Source organism: Protomyctophum bolini, assembly GCF_963924005.1.
Source record: "Protomyctophum bolini genome assembly, chromosome: 2".
NCBI lineage: Eukaryota > Metazoa > Chordata > Actinopteri > Myctophiformes > Myctophidae > Protomyctophum > Protomyctophum bolini.
The window spans coordinates 25,679,123-25,700,227 of record NC_137863.1 but is presented as its reverse complement, the minus strand read 5'-3'; the positions used below and the strand labels follow the sequence as shown (position 1 = coordinate 25,700,227).

The window sequence follows — 21,105 nt, the reverse complement described above, 5'->3', positions numbered from 1 at the left end:
TAAAGCGGAAATTGTAGCTGCGGGGGTGAGAGATCGAGACAGAGAGAGAGAACGAGAGAGTGAGGGAAACACACGCACGCACACACTTTCTTTTTATTCTGCGCCCAGAATACAATATTAGCACTTTGGCTACAATGTGTGTGCAGCCTTCTTGTCTCTTGAGGACTATCATTTGGACTCTTCCGTCGTGGGCCGGCATCTCCACAAGGACTTTGGTGTGCGTAGCATCATGTGCATAAGGCAACTGCTGTTGGCCCTCGTTTTGGCCTTATGCCTTAAAGAAATGACATGCCCGAGATGGCCCCTTATTAATCGACAGCTTTCCCTTACTAGTTACATTCTGCTTTGTACTCCCTGGAAACACCTCAAGGACCTGGGTTGATTTCTCTCCTATCTTCTCCTCCACTAGACTTAAAAAGCTCTGGAGACCTGGCGATATAATGTTGAAATATAATCTGCTGATCTGTGCACATTGTTGTGAGCTGCGTAGGCAGCCCAGCTTAACTTCAGAAGATGTTACTTCTTGTCCCTCCATGATGGATAGCAGCAGAGTATTAATGACTAACATTAAATAGCATCCTCCACACGCACTGTACACTCATATCCGTCTGGACTCTGGAGCTAGCCAGGGACATCGCCCAGGCCTCATACAGTATTTTAAGCTCTTCCCAAATCCTATAACAAAATGACCTGTCCCGGCACTGATGTTGATATTAAATTATGACCTGAGGCCGATTCTACAAATGTCTTCCAAACAGTTTTCTGTAGCTTATGCTGCTATATCAGTGGTTCTCAAACATTTTCATGTCAAGGACCCCCAAAATGGGGAAGGAAAAAATAGTTAGGGTTGTATTTATGCCTGACTTAGTTGTGTGTCTGTGTCACGCATCGTAAAATAGCCCATTCACAATCTGCATAGAGCTCGTGTATGTCTGCAATTTTTCAGCCATTATCTGCCATTTTCAATGCTGTAAAATTGTGATGTCCTCAAGTATAGTAATAATGGAAACCTGTGCGTGCGTCCGTGCGTGCCCACTGATCTCTGGATAAATAAAGGTTAATGTAATTTGCCGTGAGGCAGATAACTTCCCATCGAGCATGTTGTCAACCCATCAACCTCATGTTGATCAGCATGACAGACAGATACTGACGTCAGGGAGAACCAGGGCATTTACTGTCGCAGTATGGTGGACGGGAATGGAGTATATAGGCTACATTTACTTGAGTTCTGTACTTAACTAGCTCAGTGGCCTTCATGTGTTTAGAGCACTGGTTCCTAAACCTTTTAGCTGGAGACCCAAAAGACAAATGTGATGTCTCCACTGGACCCAAACTAGTGAAAATATATGTACAAGCTCCTAACATGTTGTGTTGGGACACATTATAGGAGCTTGGGGATTTATAATAGTTATAGGCTATTTTCACTCTTTGTTTACTAATTTATGTATTCATTTATATTTCACTGTTTTTTTATGTTTTGAAAATAATAATAAAAAGGGAACTGTTTTGGACATACAAGGTTTGCAGCCGACAGAGACGACATGTCAGAGTTAGAAGAGGAGGCTGTGCTTCAACAGTGAGATTCTCAAAACCCTCCTATCACCATAATTCTAACTTTTTGTGTTTTTTCATAAATGAATGCCCTACTTGATCATCGTACCATTACTACAGCATCACAAGCATCAAAAGTAGCAGATCCACAAGCTCGTGTTTGTAGATCTGCTATACTTTTGATATATATTATTTAAATTTGAATCCTGAAAGGTATACAGTTTTGGACATACTATGAGGTTTCCACCCGACAGAGACGATATAAAAGAAAAGGTAACAAGTCTGAAACTTACAGTAAAGTCAAAGAAGACAAAACACTCTACGTTTCTCACTTATTTATGTGGCTCGCCTTGAGGCCGCAAGGTGTTGAGGGGGGTGGTTTACACCTCCAAGGACATCACTCACTCACACACACACACACACACACACACACACACACACACACACACACACACACACACACACACACACACACACACACACACACACACACACAGTTCAATAAAACATTCACTTTGTTTGGTTACTTCAATCTTTCCCTGATTCCACTGCATTTATTGTGTGCTTCTAGGTTGCCTGCCTCTATTCACCCACTTAAAACCCAACATGTTGTTGAGTGGAGTCCCTCAGGGCTGTGTTTTCATGTTTTCACTCTACATTAAATATCTTCACTGAAAATAAGCTGATCTACAAGCTCCAAAGTCCCATTTTGGACCGCTCCATGGTGGTCCCCACCCCGCCGGAACCCGACCTCGACCTTAAGAACCGGCGACGTTAAGAAGATTGACCCCGGTTCCACTGTAGCCTTAACATTAGCATACCGGTACATCATTTTAGGACAGCATAGGACAGCTCGACTGGCATCTGCTGGACATGTTAAACCTCTCTGGAGCCTCTCCCCCCAAGCTAATCCTCACCTTTAGAGCTGTCAAATTAAACGTCAAGCCGCAGGCATGCTCTCTGTGTCCGTTCCTGTGGGGGTACACAGGTATGATTAGAACGCCTACAGCTAGTTAGCAGCGAGTGAAAAGTCACCGAAGACCTGGGGGAAATGAAGCTGACTCCGTTATCGACTGAGTTGGGACAGGATATAGTGTAAAATATAATTGAATTGAGTCTAGTTATACCTCATCGATTTAATGACTTCAATATGTGTCCATCAATGTATTGATCTGGGTAGTCCTGTCTATCCGTCTATAAGAACAATGATCGTCAAGAGAAAACATGCATATAAAACAAAGCAGAAAATATTGTTATTGCATGTAATAACATACAGTATGATATCAAAGCCAATGTAATAACAGGTTTTGATGTTATTGTGTTTTACATTTAATTTAATTATGTTACTACATCATGTTATTACATGATTTGATGTTCTACATTTGATTTCATAAATTGTGTGTGTGTGTGTGTGTGTGTGTGTGTGTGTGTGTGTGTGTGTGTGTGTGTGTGTGTGTGTGTGTGTGTGTGTGCACTCGCGTTTGAGAGTGTAACTGTGCTTGTGTATATGCATGTGGGAGTGTAACGGTGCGTGCGTAAACTGCGTATATGGAGATGTTTCCTATATGTATTAACATGAATGTAATCCCTCATTGGGTGACATGTGATCCATTACTCCCTGACTGCGTTGAAGCCTCATAGCGGCTCATTAGCATGACGGACGTTGAAGCCAGAGTGCTAACAAGCTAGGGTTAGGTCACTATTGATTCTCCTGCACCATAACTGCCTGTCAAACGTGTGCCGCGTTGACACGTGGGAACATACACATACTACAACACACTGTCGGACAGAAACGTCTTACAGGTATGATATCTCACTTTAACTTTTGTTTGTTTTGTTTGTAAATGAATCATTGCTGTGGAGTGTTTGTTCAGTAACATGAGTCTCCATCTCTCCATCGAAGTGATGAGCAGACAGATATACAAGCCCTGCAAGCTTGTACATATTTCTTCTCTTCCGGGAGTCACTGACGCAAAACATTTTCAGATGGGATCACGGGGTGTTCCGAGGGTCAGATATCTGGACTATAGTTTTGGTGAATATTAAGTAGTTCCGGTCATTTGGTGCGGGCACTGGGGGCCACACATTTAAAATAAATTAACCCACAAAACTAGCACAATTTGTATTGTTGACCTATTTCTATAGAGCAACTTTCGTTCAACTGTGACCCCTCTGTCACATGGAACTATGTTTATGTGCTGCTGCTGGCGTAGTGATACTGGATACAAAAACATACTGTAGTTCACATGGAACTATGTTTATGTGCTGCTGCTGGCGTAGTGATACTGGATACAAAAAAAAATATTGGATGCGGAAGGGGCGGGCCTTAAACCGTCCAGATCAAACTGGGTAGTCTGAGACTTTTGTGGACAAAAGATGCAATTACGAGAAAAAGTAATAAGTAACGAGTTACTTTTGGCAGAGAGTAATACAGTAGGCTATGTAACGTACAGTAATAGTAAGCCTTTTTTTGTAACTAGAAATAGCTAATATATTACCATTTTTAGTAACCTTTCCAACACTGAGGCCTACATATCATTTCGGGTGTCCTTGACTTGACTCTGTTGTGGTGATGTCACGTGAAGCTCATGGCAATGCATGTGTATAGATCGGATATTTTTGATCGGAATGAACACATACAGGAATTTGAATTAGGATGAGCAGTTTACACTTCAGGTACTTCAAATAAATGAGACTGAAAGAATGATAAAATACTAGCAAAAAGTTGTCTATGGCTCTTTTTGATCCTATATGCATTTAAGAAGCAAAACGTTCATCTGAATCTATATTTACAGTGGCTATATATAATGTTAAAGTGAAAAGGATTTGAGGCTTCTTTTTTAATCGTATTAAGCTGCTACGCCGCATTAAGAGAGCTAACCTTCATTTGGATGTACAGTACATAGCGTCCTATGTGAGTGTGTCACAGTGGTTTTTAGTATGCTATAGGCTAGATGTTAACAGTAATTGCCGCGTAAATGTCTGCATGCGGCAGCGTTAAAAGTGTTGGCACGTCAGCGTCTATGCTGCTATGAAATATTATGTTCATGTTAATGGTGTGGAAGACTAACACAGCACTATGGAGGACCCTGGTCATAAAACACACAGATGTCCATGCGGGCACACGCACACGCACACACACACACACACACACACACACACACACACACACACACGTTGAAACAAGTTGGAAACAGCATAGATTATTCACATACAGAATAGCTACAACATGCTGGGTTCTCTCTCTGTGATAGAATGCAGAGGAAATGTGTGTGCGCGCGTGCCCCATTGCTCACTCATCCCCTGGTGTGAGTGGTGTAGTCTGTGTGTGAATACTGCATGCTGTGTCCATGATTGTTACTTGCGCAAGCAGAGCGCGCAAGTAATAATTTCGCTCGGTCTCTTCAAAGTGACAGCCGTCTTTTTCAACCGTTTTTATGTGTATGCAAATCTGTGCCTGGTTTGCTGGAACCAGATTACACAGATGACCATTTCTCTTACGTCATCACTGAGAGCTAGTCATACATATACACACCATGTACTCTGGTCCCAGCTCTCAACGATGACGTAATGTGTAATCTGGTCCCAGCAAACCAGGCACAGATTTGCATACACATAAAAATGGTTGAAAAACACGGCTGTCACTTTTTGGCACCAAGTAACCACAGTATACTGCTAATCAAATTACAACTACATACTCTATATGTAGTTGTAATTTGAAATTTGTAATTTGTAAATCTGTGCCTGGTCTGCTGGGACAGATTACACAGATGACCATTTCTCTTACGTCATCACTGAGAGCTAGTCATTCATATACACACCATGTACTCTGCTCCCAGCTCTCAACGATGACGTAATGTGTAATCTGGTCCCATCAAACCAGGCACAGATTTGCATACACATAAAAACGGTTGAAAAAGACGGCTGTCACTTTTTGGCACCAAGTAACCACAGTATACTGCTAATCAAATTACAACTACATACTCTATGTATATGTATACATATGTCTAGTCATTAGTCATTGCTGGGACGGTGCATACACATTGAAAAGGCTGGGACGGTGCATAGGGCGCAAAGTAACCACAGTATACCGCTAATCAACTTACAAATGACATATACATAGAGGCAGAAACTGAGATTTGACAGTTTGTAGCGGTTTGTAGCGGTCGAAAGTACTTGCGCGCTCTGCTTGCGCACTAGTAGGCCTACTAGTGTGCAACAAGCAAGTATGCACTCGGCAGAGTGCAGTTCTAGTTCATTCTGTGTCTGTGTGTAGTATATGCGTGCGTGTGACGTGCATGCGTATTCCACGTGTCATTATTATTTCATACAAACGGACATATGCTGTACTGCTTGGTTTTCAGTACAAACAGACTGACTCCCGGGGTAGTCTGTGGGGTAGTGACAGTATGAGATATCATTATCTATCTGTCTGTCTGTATGTCTGTCTACTATATGAATATATATGAATATATCTGTCGTCTGTTTTTGGAAATTCACCTCTGTTTCCACAACCGGTCAGTTCATTGTTGGCATATAGTCTGTCCTCTTTAATGCATCTGTCTGTTTCTATTGACAGGCTGTGAGTGCTGAGCTGGTACTTACTAAATGTTGTAGGAGGTCAGGATTGCTGAAGTGTATTATTTTGGGTCCAGTTAACTGCATTCCCCTCACACTAGTACACTATGTTGACAAGGGGTCTTGACCTGCAGGTCTGTACTTGGACCTTTCCTTCTTCCCCTCACAACTTCAGTAAAAATACCATTTTATTTTCCATGTAAAATAAATGTAATTTGCGTCCTCACTTTTGTCTTCAATGTTTGTGTTGGGACAAACACTCAAAACTAGCCAATCATTACGAATGGCATTAAATGTTTGTGTTGGGACAATGATGTAAAACTGGCCATTAATTATCAATGAATATTTAATGTTTGTGTTTACACAAAATTATAGCCGAAGATCACAACACCATCAGCACGTGATGCGTTGCAAGCGTGTAGATTGGCAATTTTTGTTATTTGAGCAATACACTTAACTGCCCACCCCCTGGTTTCTCTCTCTGTCTAAATGCTGATCACTATCATTTTATTCATCAATCATTTTATTGGAGGCTTCATGCTGTTGAATACTTTGCTTAGTCTGCTGTTAAAATGCAAAATATGTGTGTGTGTGTGTGTGTGTGTGTGTGTGTGTGTGTGTGTGTGTGTGTGTGTGTGTGTGTGTGTGTGTGTGTGTGGTGTGGTGTGGTGTGTGGTGTGTGTGTGTGTGTGTGTGTGTCCGCATGCACACACGTTTGTGTGTTTTCTAAAGTAAGTCAATTAACCTTCGTGGTGTAAAATGGCCCTGGATATGTTTACATCCTGCAGTCCTTAGTAATTGAACTGCCAACAGCAATCACACACACACAGAGAAACACACACACAACCACACACACGAACACGAGCACACACACTCGCGCACCCACTCACACCTTCATTACTCAATCTTCTGGCAATTAGGCCTAAGGTAATAGAGTACACCCACCCCTGCGCACGCGCGCACACACACACACACACACACACACAACTCCATCACACAGTGTGCAATTAGTTTTAAGGCAATGGAGTGCCGCGCGCGCACACACACACACACACACACACACACACAGTGATCAGTCTATTTGTCAGTTGGTTAAGCTGCTATATGCTGAGGAGAACTCTCTACAGCCCCTTCTCAATCACCTGGTATTGATTTTGTGTGTGTGTGTGTGTGTGTGTGTGTGTGTGTGTGTGTGTGTGTGTGTGTGTGTGTGTGTGTGTGTGTGTGTGTGTGTGTGTGTGTGCGATTCAGTACCGCCAACAAGCCACAACGAGATGATGCTTCCGACACTGAAGTACACATGTAACCGTGCCCTCTCAAAACATTTATTTATTTTATTTCAGGGACCCCAATTTCGAGCCGAATGTGAACAAAAATAAAAGCCTGGGTATGGAGGCTAGGGAGGGATTCCATAACTCTGAGAGCATATAAATGCAGGGGTTAATACTAACTGTTGTCCGACTGCCCGTGGCAATTCAATAAAACGTTCAGGAGTGCATTTGGTCATCATTAATAATAAGTAAGTGGCCATTTTGTTCCATTTGTACACTAAGGTCACATTCACACCAGAGAGAGCTTTGCTGCGATTAAAACGAATCCTGCTGCGCATTTTCAGAAAGTGCACTTCGTTTGGCAGGTGTGAAGGCTCATTCGAATCCTAATGCGTATCAAAGAACCGCATTCCACTCCGAGCAAAAACGGGGGTTTCGCTTCGCTTCCAATCGCACTTGATTACGATTCGGTGCAGGTGTGAATGCAATCCGCAGTAAATAAAGGAAATGAAGCAAACAATGTGGCGGGTGAGGAGCTGAACACAGTTGGAGACGGAGAAGGCATATTTTACGCAGTGCAAAGATGTCCCGTTACTCGTCCTCATTTCGATCAGGGCTTCAGTCTCCTCATTCGACCACGTCTATCCACGGTAACGGGGGGTACACTCCTCCATTCCGAAACAACGGAATGGAGGGCTGTCTCCCGTAAACATGGAGTGCTAGCCTGTCACTGTGTGGGGAGTCGGGACTGGTGAGTAGGGACTTTCATCTCGGTAAACTTGTAAACATTTTGCGCTGCTGTCTGTTATATCAGTGCACTCAGCGCTGTGCCTCCATGCCCAAAAGAACAGTGCGTGGCTGCATGCGTATAGTGAGAGAGCGAGAGAGAACACATTGATAAAGGTCCCCCCTGCTGCGTTTCCAATTGCTGCGGATGACAGTGTGAAGGCAAACCGCAGCTAATTAAATATGCAAGAATCCCAATTTATCCGCCCATACGCATCGAGTCTACCGAAGTATTAGGTGGGAATGTGACCTAAATGCAGACATGTAGGGGTGCATTTGGAACCCCCTCAAAGTGCGTGCTTGCGAGAAAGAGAGATCAGTCAGTATGCTGTCAGCAGAGTTAATTGCCAGTAAGATTGTAATGAATGATTCCCTGGAGAACCATACACCAACACACTTCAATAAGTCAACACTGTGTGCGTGCGTTTGTGCTTGCATGCTTTGTTTTTCATGCTTTTTTAAAAGCACATTGTATTGTATCAAGTGTGCAATATACACATTTTATTTGCATGAGAAGAAACATGATTCATCCATCTTCACTCAATACAACTGCAAATGATTAAGATGCTATACACAACACAAGACTTTTCCAAAGTGCAACACAGCATACATATACATAACATATCATATCCCATTGAGCATTTTACAACGGAGCCCTGTCCCTTTTAACCCATTAATAAAACTGGGAAAGCATGTGTCATTTTACATTTTAGCTATAATATAACCACTTTAACCATTATTTTATACCTTGGATATTCAGCAGTACTTTATTTATTTTTTTTAAACTAGCACAAATCAGCTGCCAAATATTTATCATTTTGGGTGTCCTTGACACGAGAAGGTTTGAGAACCACTGATATAGCAACATATGAGAATAGATCAGGTCCAATGGCACGCCCCGGAAAAGAAAGAAATACTGTTAGTGAAAACTAAATGGATGGCAGATTTGTGTTCGTACATGACATTAAAAAACTATTGGTCAGAATTTGTCAGAATTGTATTAATTTCTATAGAATATCTTAGTTACAATGCAATTGAGTGGCTGTGTTTTTGTTTTTAGGGTATCTGTTGCATAATCGCAATAGCACACTCTAGTTCCACTCCCGCGGCCTCCTCCGTCCCCCGCACTTCCCGGTAATCTCCCCTGCTTGAGGTGCCTTGTCCCCAGGCAGAATTCAGGCTCAGACCCCCAGGACACCCATAATGTAGCGTTTCTCATAAATTCAATAAATATGCATAATAAAACTATTTCACATGGACAATGTTGGTAAAACTAAGATATTTGAGGGGAAATTTGTATATGCACGAATATAAAATTAAAAGACAATGACCCGGTTTCCCAAAGGACACCTCTTACACCATGGTGTAAGAAGTGGTGTTGGACATGCTCAGTTGCTCCTCTAGGCCGCACACAGCCTGTGAACATAGACATTCCGTGCATAGATGTGCCACGCAATGGTAGGCCTCAGGCCTGGTATTCTGAAATTTAATTTAATAATATTTGGACTGCTGGATGGATATATATATATATTTTTTAAGAGTAAAGAGAGCCTACAGTCAGCTGTCCAGCAGTCCAAATATTCTTAAATTAAATTTCAGAATGGTAGACCTGAGGCCTACCATTGCGTGGCACATCTATGCATGGAATGTCTATGTTCACAGGCTTCTGTGTGCGGCCTAGAGGAGCAACTGAGCATGTGCACCACTAACCACTGTAAGAGGTGTCCTTTGGGAAACCGGGCCAATGTCTTCGTAAGCAAAATATATCTGACAGGAGAGGGAGAGAGAAAGAGACGGACAGATTTCTATGGTGCAACGGTAACAATCTGGTATCCATGGTGATCTACAGTAGATGAGTAAAAGTGTCAATTCACAGCTAATCTTCCATGTTCTCATTCATATGGAAATCTCACGGTCTCATATGAAAAGTCATTGCCGAATATTTTCCCATAGACATCTTTCTTCCCTTTTCTCTTTCCTTCCCTTTTGTGTTCTTCCTTTCTTGCGTCCTCCCCCGGCCTTCCTGCCAGCCCAGTGAGGCCGCTTGACAAACACTTTGAGGAATTTTAATGAGGAAGACATTTAAATATGGAGTGCAAACTTTGGCTGCGAGGCATCCACTGTCCTGAAACCATTCAACAATGTCTCATGGAACACTCATTTACATTTGCCCCGTGTTAGAAATGTTATATATTTCCACTTCATCTCCCTGTAATTGTGCAAAATTACCAAGTTATGCTGAAAATAATCTTCAGTGCTCTGACAACTCCCCAACCCCCCTCACTCCATGTTTCAAAAGCTTAGAAAGATCATTTACATTTGACCCACATTAGGGATGTTACAAATTCCGTCTGATCAGAACTTGCAATGAAAAAGCATCAAGTTTCTGCTGAAAGGTCTCTGTGGTGTTGTGACAACTCCCCTGCACTGCAGAAGACACCAGTTATTTATATGTGTAATGATTTCATTGCTAAAAGCACGTGTGTGTTGGCCCCAAGGCGCCCTCTTGACAACTTGAACCATAGTATTTTCTGGGCCAAACATCCTGCGGAAAGAGCATATCTACAAGCTGCGTTGTGAGCTGGTAGAATGTAGATATGTTATTTTCAGCAAAAATATTTTGTGAAGAGGGGAAGAGAAGAGAGGGTCTAAACCAGTGGTTCCTAAACGTTTTAACTCCAGGCCCAAAAGAGGAATCTGATGTCCCCCCGAGACCCAGACTATAGTGAATAATGATTTATGGAATTTCATAAAATATGTAATTTTAGCAATACATCATTACAAATACTAGAATTACGCAGGTCTTTGGCCTGCTCATGCTAGTGCCACGCGTTGCAAATGGGAAGAAGGCAATAGCGGAAGGGCGATACTCAATACTGTTTTTTTGTTTGGTTTTTTTACTTGGAAAAGGCAACAAGGCAACCATGATGTTTTCATATATCCAGTTGCTTGGAAAGTGCAAAGTTGGCAACCTGGCTGAGTGGCCCTATTGTTTGTTTACTCTTGTATGTCATACTTGTGGGGTTTATTTAAATGTTTTATGACATTCATTTTCATTTATTTTTCTTTTTTCTTTTAGGTTTTATGACCTCAATTACACCCAAAAAACCTGAACTTTGAACATTCAGTGGATTTTCTGTGGTCCAGTACAGTACTGGACCAGTACAGTACAGTACAGTAGACTAGAGAGGGCCCAGCTGGGGACCCCCACACGGTAACTCTGTCATTTCTCAACCGTTTCGGACGTGAGGCGGCTCGCTGGAACCAGGCTACTTTAGTAACTTTGTGCACTAGTCTCAAGTGCAGGTGAGACACCATTTAGCAGCATTATATCAGGCATGTGAACAGATCTAAAAGCACGATCTTGCCTTTGCTAGTGGTGCAGTATGACCTCACAGGTAAAAGAAAACTAAAGTATTGGTGTACTGAGAACAGCTATGGAGGTGTGCGCACGTGCGCACACACACACACACACACACACACACACACACACACACACACACACACACACACACACACACGCATGCGCACGCATGCATACGCACGCAAACGCACACAGCAGTCACTACAGTAATGAAAGGTTTGGTGCATTGATTTCTGTCAGTAATTGAGTGTGAAACGTCTTCCAGGAGAAAGACCCTTCATTTCTGATAAATCACACCTCTCTACTGACAACCTCTGCTCTCCACTTACAATAATTAGAAGAAAATCTTAAAATAGAGCAAAGAAATTCACTCAGCTGATGGCTGCAGACAGCTATGTGTGTCCCTGGCTGGGTCTGTCTGTCTGTCTGAGCACGAAATGGCGTTTGTTTGGTTTTCACAAGCAAGTGTCACTGTTGCTCAGCCTCACACACACACACACACACACACACACACACACACACACACTATAATGATTTGGGGTGTTACAGTACAGTACAGTAGAGGAACACCCTGGGGACGCTTCGGACAGGGAGCAGCTCACCGGAACCGGGCCGGCACCCTGGCCACGTTACTGTGGGTCTGGAACATCCGGGGACCCCCCGGGGACCCCCACACGGAGTTTCATCACTCACTTCACTGCACGGGTGTGATTTTGTACGAGCTTGTACATCTGCTATTTTTGAACATTTTTAAGAAATCTTGATAGTATTGGAAATGTTTGTGTGTTGTGTGTGTGTGTATGTATATATATATATATATATATATATATATATATATATATATATATCTATATCTCACACACACACACACACACACACACACACACAAATCTCTTCTGGGGGTCGCTGTCACGAAAACATTTCAGATGGGGGTCCGCGACCAAATACATATCAATTTAGACATGAAAACGTTTGAGAAACTATGCTACAATACATGCAGAGGCAGCAGCCAGCAGTGGAGATTGGAGATTTAATCCAATTAAAGTACAGTTTGATTCTGCTCTGCATTCCACAGAGGTTCACAAATCACCTGCTTTCTCTCATCCACTGCAGCCAGATGCAGTGGAAATGTCTTCCAATATAGCCTTCTTGTTTTCTTCTTGTTTGCCAATTCCTCACCACAGATCAAGCTTGCCGGTAAGCCAGCAGGGTCAGCAGTAATCTGTCCACGTCCATGCACAAATAAATTATCTTGTTTCCTCCAATATGTTTTATTGGATTTGGGATACATATACTGTAGCTATAACCTAGGGAACCATCATGAATCCTACGTAAGCTTAAGATCATAACAGTTGAATATCTATCTAAGGAAACTGTATACACAGTACAGTGCTATATGTCTACATAAAGTGCTATTTAAGTTATACATAAGTTGAGCCATGTGCATGTAGGAGGTCGAGGCCAGGGCAAGTACTACGGCAAGTGCTATGGGCTAAGATGGAGTCTGAAGAGGTGCGTTTTCAGACTGCGGCGGGAGATTGGGAGTGAATCTGCAGTTCTGATTGTAATGGGAAGTGCATTCCATAGTTTTGGAGCCAGAAGGGAGAAGAGTTTGGGATGTGTGAAGCATCCCGGCGTTTTTAGCAAAGGTACTTCCAGCTTCCCTGCATCGGCTGATCTGAGCGCTCGAGAGGGTTTGTAGCATGCGATCATACTAAAGATATAGAGGTGCCCAGGGGCGCCTTATTATTTTTTTGAAAAGAAAATACACAAAAGCTGCTTGCTTGATTAAACAATCTTTTACTTTAAGGTATAACTAACTGGAAGGCAGCATATAGGCTATAGGCTACAATGATGCAATCGCAACTGTCAGCGCTGCTAGTGCAGTGAGTGCACACACTGGGAAGTGGGGAGTGGGGGGGGGGGGGGGGCTGGAGGCTCGAGGCCGGTTTCAATTGAAAGGATTGAAACATATATAAGGCCGCGACTGGCGGTGCCATACCTTTGGTTACTTTGAATGCCAGCATCAGAGTTTTGTACTCTGTGCGGGCAGCGACCAGGAGCCACCGGTAGCCAATGCAGGGAGCGGAAAGGGGGAGCGACATTGGTGATTTTGGCTGGAAAAAACCAGGCGAGCTGCAGCATTTTGGATCAATTGGAGAGGCTTAAGTACTCAGAACTCATAACTCTTAACATAACTCAGACATGAGTTAGACATGACTGACATCTGGATAAGGAGCTGGGCTGACACTGGTACATTTACTGTACTTAAAGGTTTTATGATATTCATTTTCATTTATTTTTCTTTTTCTTTTTTCTTTTAGGTTTTATGACCTCAATTACACCCAAAAAACCTGAACTTTGAACATTCAGTGGATTTTCTGTGGTCTGAAGTTTTCTTTGGGGTTTGGAAGCCTTTTGAGCTACAATGAAAACAGGCAACACAGTGAAAACAGTGACATCTGCTGGCAAATCCCATTGACATATATGGGATTTGCAGGCTCTTACATCACAAACTGCCGGCAAATCAGAGCACCTGTTTGAGCCAGAAAACCCCAGATCACAGAAAATCTACTGAATGTTAAAAGTTCATGTTTTTTGGGTGCAATTGAGATTAGAAAACCTACAAAAAATAAGAACAATTCCAAAACCTTTTTTTTAATGTCACAATCCCTTTAAGTACATTTACGTACAGTAAATGTATCGGTGTCAGCCCAGCTCCTTATACGGTACTTAAGTACAGTAAATGTACTAAGTTACTTTACAACATTGCGTGACATAGATACAAGAAATCAAACACATTTAAAGCACATCACAAGCCTTTGATACACCAAGCTGCAATGTTGAGTTTCATGTATGACCTTGACATCAGTACCTGAACGAATGCAGCAAGCAGACAAGTTAACGTCTCAGCACAGGGAGACTACAAGGCAAAAGGTGTTCAAATCATCTGTCTCCTTTGAAATGTTTTCCAGCTGCCTTGTGGTTTCATTGCTGTGTCTTTATCATTCAGAGTCAAATACTTTTTAGTTTAATTTAAAAGTCAAGCCCTTAAAAACCAATGTGAAACTTTCACTTGGGTTCTGCTGACAGGTGAAGGCAGGGGAATGGAGATAGAACTGAACTGAACTCTCAAGTCTCATTCTGTCATCACAAAGAAATTATTTTTAACCACATCAGCTGATCTTCTACAACACTTTCAACAACTGGTCTCCGGACCAGACTGAGTTACAGACCCGTAAGTCTATAACTCTCCTAATGCATATGAAACTGGGGTTCCATGAAATGGTAAAGGTTGGGAATCACCATCATTGTTGGCTCCCGGTCGCTGCCCGCACAGAGTACAAACATTTCTCCAGTGAGGAGCAGGAGAGATACAGCTGCTACACTAATGGAAGGTTTGGTGCATTGATTTCTGTCTGTAATTGACTGTGAAATGTCTTCCAGGAGATAGAGAACACAACACTTAGTTATAACAAATTACACCTCTGTCATGAAGATGAAATATAACCTCTACAGCTATAATGCCTCAGTTCAGGGGTCTTCAACAGGGGGTCCTCAAAGTTGGGGTACCAAATCTTTAGGATTTTTTCTCTTTTTTAATTAACCTCTATAACTGTAGCATCCATATTTGAGGGGGGGGGGGGGGTGTTTGCAAATCACAAATGGACCTTTCTGTGAGGAGTTTGCATGTTCTCTCCGAGTCCCGGCCTAGGGTAAGTACCCTCACAAAAAACTTGCAGTAATCCTAGTCTCTAAACTACCTCCGCCAGCCAGGGCACCTGAAGGAGGGGAAAGGAACTGGTTGGAATAACGTGTTCGTTCCACGTGCTACGCCCAACCGGGGAAACTCCCCACTGTCAGGTGAAAAGAAGCAGCTTGGACTCCTCATGAAGTTGCTCTCCCCAGGTTATCAGAGGGAATGTAGCGTTCAGGATTACACTAGACAATTGGCACTGGGTGAAGCAAAAGGGGTTACAAAGATTTTAGGGAAAAAGATCATAACTGCAACACATTGTGACCTTGTTCGGCTAATAATAGTAAACAAAAAAAACAATTCCCTAGATGCTTCCTCATTATCCTTGCCAATATTCAAGAAACATCTAAAGAAATATCTTATTTCTTCCTCTAGATTACATGATTTAGGTTGATTTAGTTGTATTTTATATATTATGTTTTTTTTGTTGTATTGATTATTTCCCCTTTTTGTGCAGTCTCTGTGTTTTTATTTCTTTATTGCACAGCTGCTCCCCTTTGCCAGCTTGTAGTCATTTGTATTGTTCTTAATGAACTTTTAATCTGCTTAATCAATGACCTCTTCCATACAGGAAAGGATCCTTGCATTGTATTTTTGTTCTTTGATATGTATTGTATTGTCTATTTTTTATGTGCTAAATAAATAAACCTAAACATATACCTGCTCACCCTCCACCACCCCAGCCACCACCTGTCGTGTTGTATCTGCTGTTTATGTAGGGGACTTGGGAAAGTATAAAAGCAGATCCAAATAATTGCCAAACCATATTACATATATTGCTCTTATTAGATGCAATATAAATATCTTATCCTTCATAAGTTGTCCTTTATCTATTCATGAGTTGTCCTGACAGAAGTGTCTTTGTTTCCCTATATGTGCCGGATGCTGCGTGCAGGCACGTGTTGTGTGTGAATGGGTGAACGTGAAATACATTGTAAAGCACTTAGAATGGTTGGAAACACTAGAAAGGTGCTATACTTATAATGCAGATAATTTCCCGTTCACCATTGATTTTACTGTATGGCCACATAGGGGCCAATTTGCGCGGAGACTGGAAATTGCTGGCTTGGTTCTTCTATAATATGTTCTAGGCTTCAGCATGGGGCGAGAGAGAGAGGGTGAGGGGGGAGTGGAAGCGTATAGGTACTGTAGGAGATGGTGAAAGAGAAGGAGGGGGGGAAGAAAAAGGGGGGAATAAGGAGAGAGAGAGAGAGAGAGAGAGAGAGAGAGAGAGGGAGAGAACTAATTAAATCAAATCAACCTTTAATTATATAGCACGTTATAACACAACCAGAGTTGACCAAAGTGCTTCACAACAAAAGTTAAAACAGAATACATCAAGAATAAAAACATAGCATATATAGAAACCGGCGTGAAACATGGAGTACTGTACAGGAGAGCCAAAATAGGTTAAAATCAGTTCACATTGAAAGCCAGGGAAAAAAGGTGCGTTTTAAGAATGGATTTGAAAATGTCAATGAACAGGCCAGTAATGGAAAATGCCTGGGTTCTTTTGGGAGAGAGAGAGAACAGAAGGCGACCTTTTGACCTTTAAAAGCACCTTTATTAAAGCAGTACAAAATGTCGCATCACAGTTGCAATTAACTTGCTCACTCACACTCACACTCGCACACACACACACAATGTTTACTTCAGATGGCCAATTCCAGTCAACGTTAACAGTCATTTGCATTGATTTTAGCCTCCAGTGGTTAAGCGTATACAGACGCGTGCACACACACACACACACACACACGCGCGCGCGCGCACCTGTGCGTGTTCACACACAAACACCAAAACTAAACACAATGTTAGTTTCCAAAACTTGCATGCAGCTCCTTTAAAATGGAGACAAAAGCATCATGAATTGATTGATGTAATACTGCATGCATTTTTAATCACTTAGTTCATAGACATTTCCTCCCTGGGGTTACAGTGCTGACCTTGCCTTGTTAAAACGCACGTGCATGTGCGACGTGCGTGCATGCACATGCATGCATGAACGTACACATACACCTCTCTCTCCCTCATCTCCTATGACCTCATATCACAGCCATCGATAACCTCTTGCCTGCTATATAAGATCGCACAACTTGCGGATCGACGTTTCGTATCAAATTATAAACGCTGGTCCTATCAATAATACCCCAGAGTGTTTGGATTAAATTAGGAGGCATAGAACGTCAATAAGAGAGCGCTCGCGTTAGTCCAGGCCACGCCCCGTCGATGGCAGACAGCGACCTAACAAATGATAATGTGGACCGATCAATAGGTGATATCGATGATAACCCCCCACCACCACCCACTACTGTAAAATGTGCATGTAAGGTCACACCGAAACAATGCATACATAAATACAGCTGAAAATATAGTTTTGGGTCCAGAAAAAGTTTCTTTCCAGATGTATTTTGACATGATGTGTCTACTGTCAAATGGTGGAAGAAGTACATAGGTTTTTTTCTTTTACTTGAGTAAAAGTAGCGATACCACAATATAAAAATAGTAAATGTCCTGTATTGTGTCCTGTATCGATTACTTTTTTCAGACTGTCGGAACTACAAACATTCGTAGAATACAGAGGAATACCTTTCCCTTTTTTGATACGATATATCTGAGGTCACAGATGGGGCTGAGAGAATATTTCAGATCATAATAAATCTTTAATCCTCTGAAGTAAAGTTGGCTATTTTAACATAAAGCAACAAGTAACAACTGTAGCAGTGTTCCCAAACAGCAAATCTATTTATATGCAAATTGCATTACATTAACACATGCATTAGTCCCAAGACCCATGGTCCCAACACGCAATGTGTGATGTCAGACGTGCCTGCACAAATTGGTATTGCTAAGCAATGGTTTGTGTTTGTCACCGTTGGTTTGTGTTTGTGTAGGGTTGGTTTGTGTTTGTGTAGGGTTGGTTTGTGTAGGGTTGGGTATCATTTGGGTTTTATCCAATGCGGTGCTAATTTGGTGTTTGTTTGATATGGTGATGGTGCCTAAAATGATGTTTGTACTATAAAAGGTGCATAAAAATAGAATAAACTAGAACTGCACTCTGTCGAGTGCCTACTTGCTTGTTGCACACAAGTAGGCCGCAAGCAGAGCGCGCTGTGCTCTAGAATACAGCTCTATGACTTACTTGAAAAGTATTTACCTGTCCGACACTATTTTGAGATCTGTTGAAGAACATGAAGGTAATTCTATTTAAGCAATTCAAATTCATTCTTTCGTTACATAATTAACAACAATCAATTACGTAATGTTGTAATTAATACGGATGAGTGACGGCTTTCGATGGGGAAGTATATGTCGTTAAAGGCAATGCCTCTATGTATATGTATATGTAATTTGTAAGTTGATTAGCAGTATAATGTGGTTACTTTGCGTATGCCCCATTTGATGCGTATGTATCGTAGCAGCATATGACGTCAGGGTATAACTAGCTCTCAATGATGACGTAATAAAGATGTGGATTAAAGGACCCAATACCAGGGTGTAATTGGTTTTCGATGGTGACGTAATGACGATTCTGGAAGGTATTGAACCTATAGATTTCAGTACCCAGCCGGGCCAGCCCTGGTGTTGTGTGACATCAGATAGGAGATGTATAAAGTAAACTTTGTCAACTTGATTCACATTGTCCTGTTCAAGTGCCGGTTTTGCAACAGCAGAACACCCTCATTTTATATACTGTGTGAGAGCCATGTCTGTAGCCATGGTGGTGGAGGTACCAAAGGATGGTACCAACAAGAAATTCTCTGCGGAACAGTCCTCACCCACACAGGCTGTCAGTGACCAGCACACAGATTTCCCATTAGTACCATCAGCAGGGGAGCCTCCTCTGTGGACGTCTAGAGGCAATGAGGAGGTGAGGTTGAGAATGGAGGAGTCTGGCACGGCCGGCGAGCCCCCAATGACGATCCACCAGATGTTCACCTCAGCCGTGGAGTGCTTTGGCGACCGTACCGCCCTGAGCTGGAAGGAGGGCGAGCAGCAGATGTTTATCAACTACACAGACTACTACCTGGCCTGTCGCACGGCAGCCAAGAGCTTTCTCAAGCTTGGTCTAGAGCAGCACCACGGTGTGTGCATCCTGGGCTTCAATTCACCGGAGTGGTTAATCTCCGATATTGCTGCCATTTTGGCAGGAGGATTTGCCGTGGGCATCTACACCACCAATTCTCCCGAGGCCTGCCGGTACATAGCAGATAACTGCAAGGCCAATGTGATCGTGTTGGAGGATGACACACAGCTTCAGAAGATCCTCCAGGTCCAAGACCAGCTGCCATACCTAAAAGCAATTATCCAGTACAAAGACGCGCTAAGAGAGAATAGGCCAAATCTTTACACGTGGACCGAATTTATGGAGCTGGGACGGCACGAGCCAGATGCTCCCCTTAACGACATCATCACCAACCAGAAACCCAACCAGTGCTGCTCGCTCATCTACACCTCAGGGACCGTGGGGCAGCCCAAAGGAGTCATGCTCAGCCACGACAATCTGACATGGACAGCCCTCGCCACCAGTCGTCACTGGTCCTCCGAGGCCTGGGTGTCTGTGATCAGTTACCTGCCCCTCAGCCACATCGCCGCTCAGATGAATGACATCTGGTGCCCTATGAGGATCGGAGGGGCCACGTACTTTGCACAACCAGACGCCCTCAAGGGCTCCCTGGTCAACACCCTGAAGGAGGTGCGTCCCACGTTCTTCTTGGGTGTTCCCCGTGTCTGGGAGAAGATGCAGGAGAAGATGATGGCCGTCGGGGCCCAGTCGTACAGCATTGTCAGGATGATGGCGGCCTGGGCCAAGGATGTGGGGCTACGCACCAACCTCAGCAAAATGAACCAAAGCGCAGCTGTGGGTCGCATGCCACTCAGCTACTACATCGCCAAGATGTTGGTGTTCAAGAAGGTGCGGCAGGCGTTGGGCCTGGACCGCTGTGACATGTGCTTCACGTGTGGCGCCCCCATCAGCAAAGAGACCCAGGAGTACTTCCTCAGCCTGGACATCCCCGTGTACGAGATTTTCGGCATGAGCGAGCTCACGGGACCTCACTCCCTCTGTCGGCCCGACACCTTCAGACTCACCAGCTGTGGGAAGGAGCTCCCAGGGTGCAGGACGAAGATTCACAACCCTAACGAGGAGGGCATCGGTGAGATCTGCATATGGGGTCGACACGTCTTCATGGGCTACCTCAACATGGCCGACAAGACAGAGGAAGCTATGGACGCAGACGGCTGGCTGCACTCCGGGGACCTGGGAAAGCAGGACGAGGACGGGTTCCTCTTCATCACCGGACGCATCAAAGAGGTGATCATCACGGCGGGCGGACTGAACATCCCTCCCGTCCCCATCGAGGACGCCATTAAGAAGGCTGTGCCGTTCATCAGCCACGCCATGCTGATCGGAGACAGGAGGAACTTCCTGTCCATGCTGCTCACCGTCAAGTGCCAGGTGAACGAGGAGACGGGTGCCCCCGAGGACCAGATGACGCCCGAGGCCATGGAGCTGTGCAGGACGCTGGGCAGCAAAGCCACGCGCGTTTCCGAGATCGCCTTCAGCCGAGATGGCGCCACTCATGCCGCCATCCAGGATGGGGTTAACCGGGTCAACGAGAACGCCGCCTCCAATGCCCAGCGCGTTCAGAAGTGGATCGTCCTGGACAGGGACTTCTCCATCGCCGGAGGGGAGCTGGGTCCTACCATGAAGCTGAAGAGACCCGTGGTCACCAGGATGTACAACGAGCAGATCGAGAACTTATACAAATAGGTAGCGATTTGTAGAATGTTGCTGTCAG

The 21,105-nt window shown here is 43.5% G+C and overlaps 1 protein-coding gene across 1 annotated transcript; it reads left to right on the top strand.

The window, feature by feature from the left end:
• Positions 1-19,010: 19,010 nt before the first annotated feature.
• On the top strand, positions 19,011-21,077 carry LOC308333395 (long-chain-fatty-acid--CoA ligase ACSBG2-like; the record flags this gene model as incomplete). Its single annotated transcript, XM_080789781.1, has 1 exon — positions 19,011-21,077. One exon carries the CDS (start codon positions 19,011-19,013, stop codon positions 21,075-21,077), a length of 2,067 nt encoding a protein of 688 aa, XP_080645907.1.
• Positions 21,078-21,105: the final 28 nt, after the last annotated feature.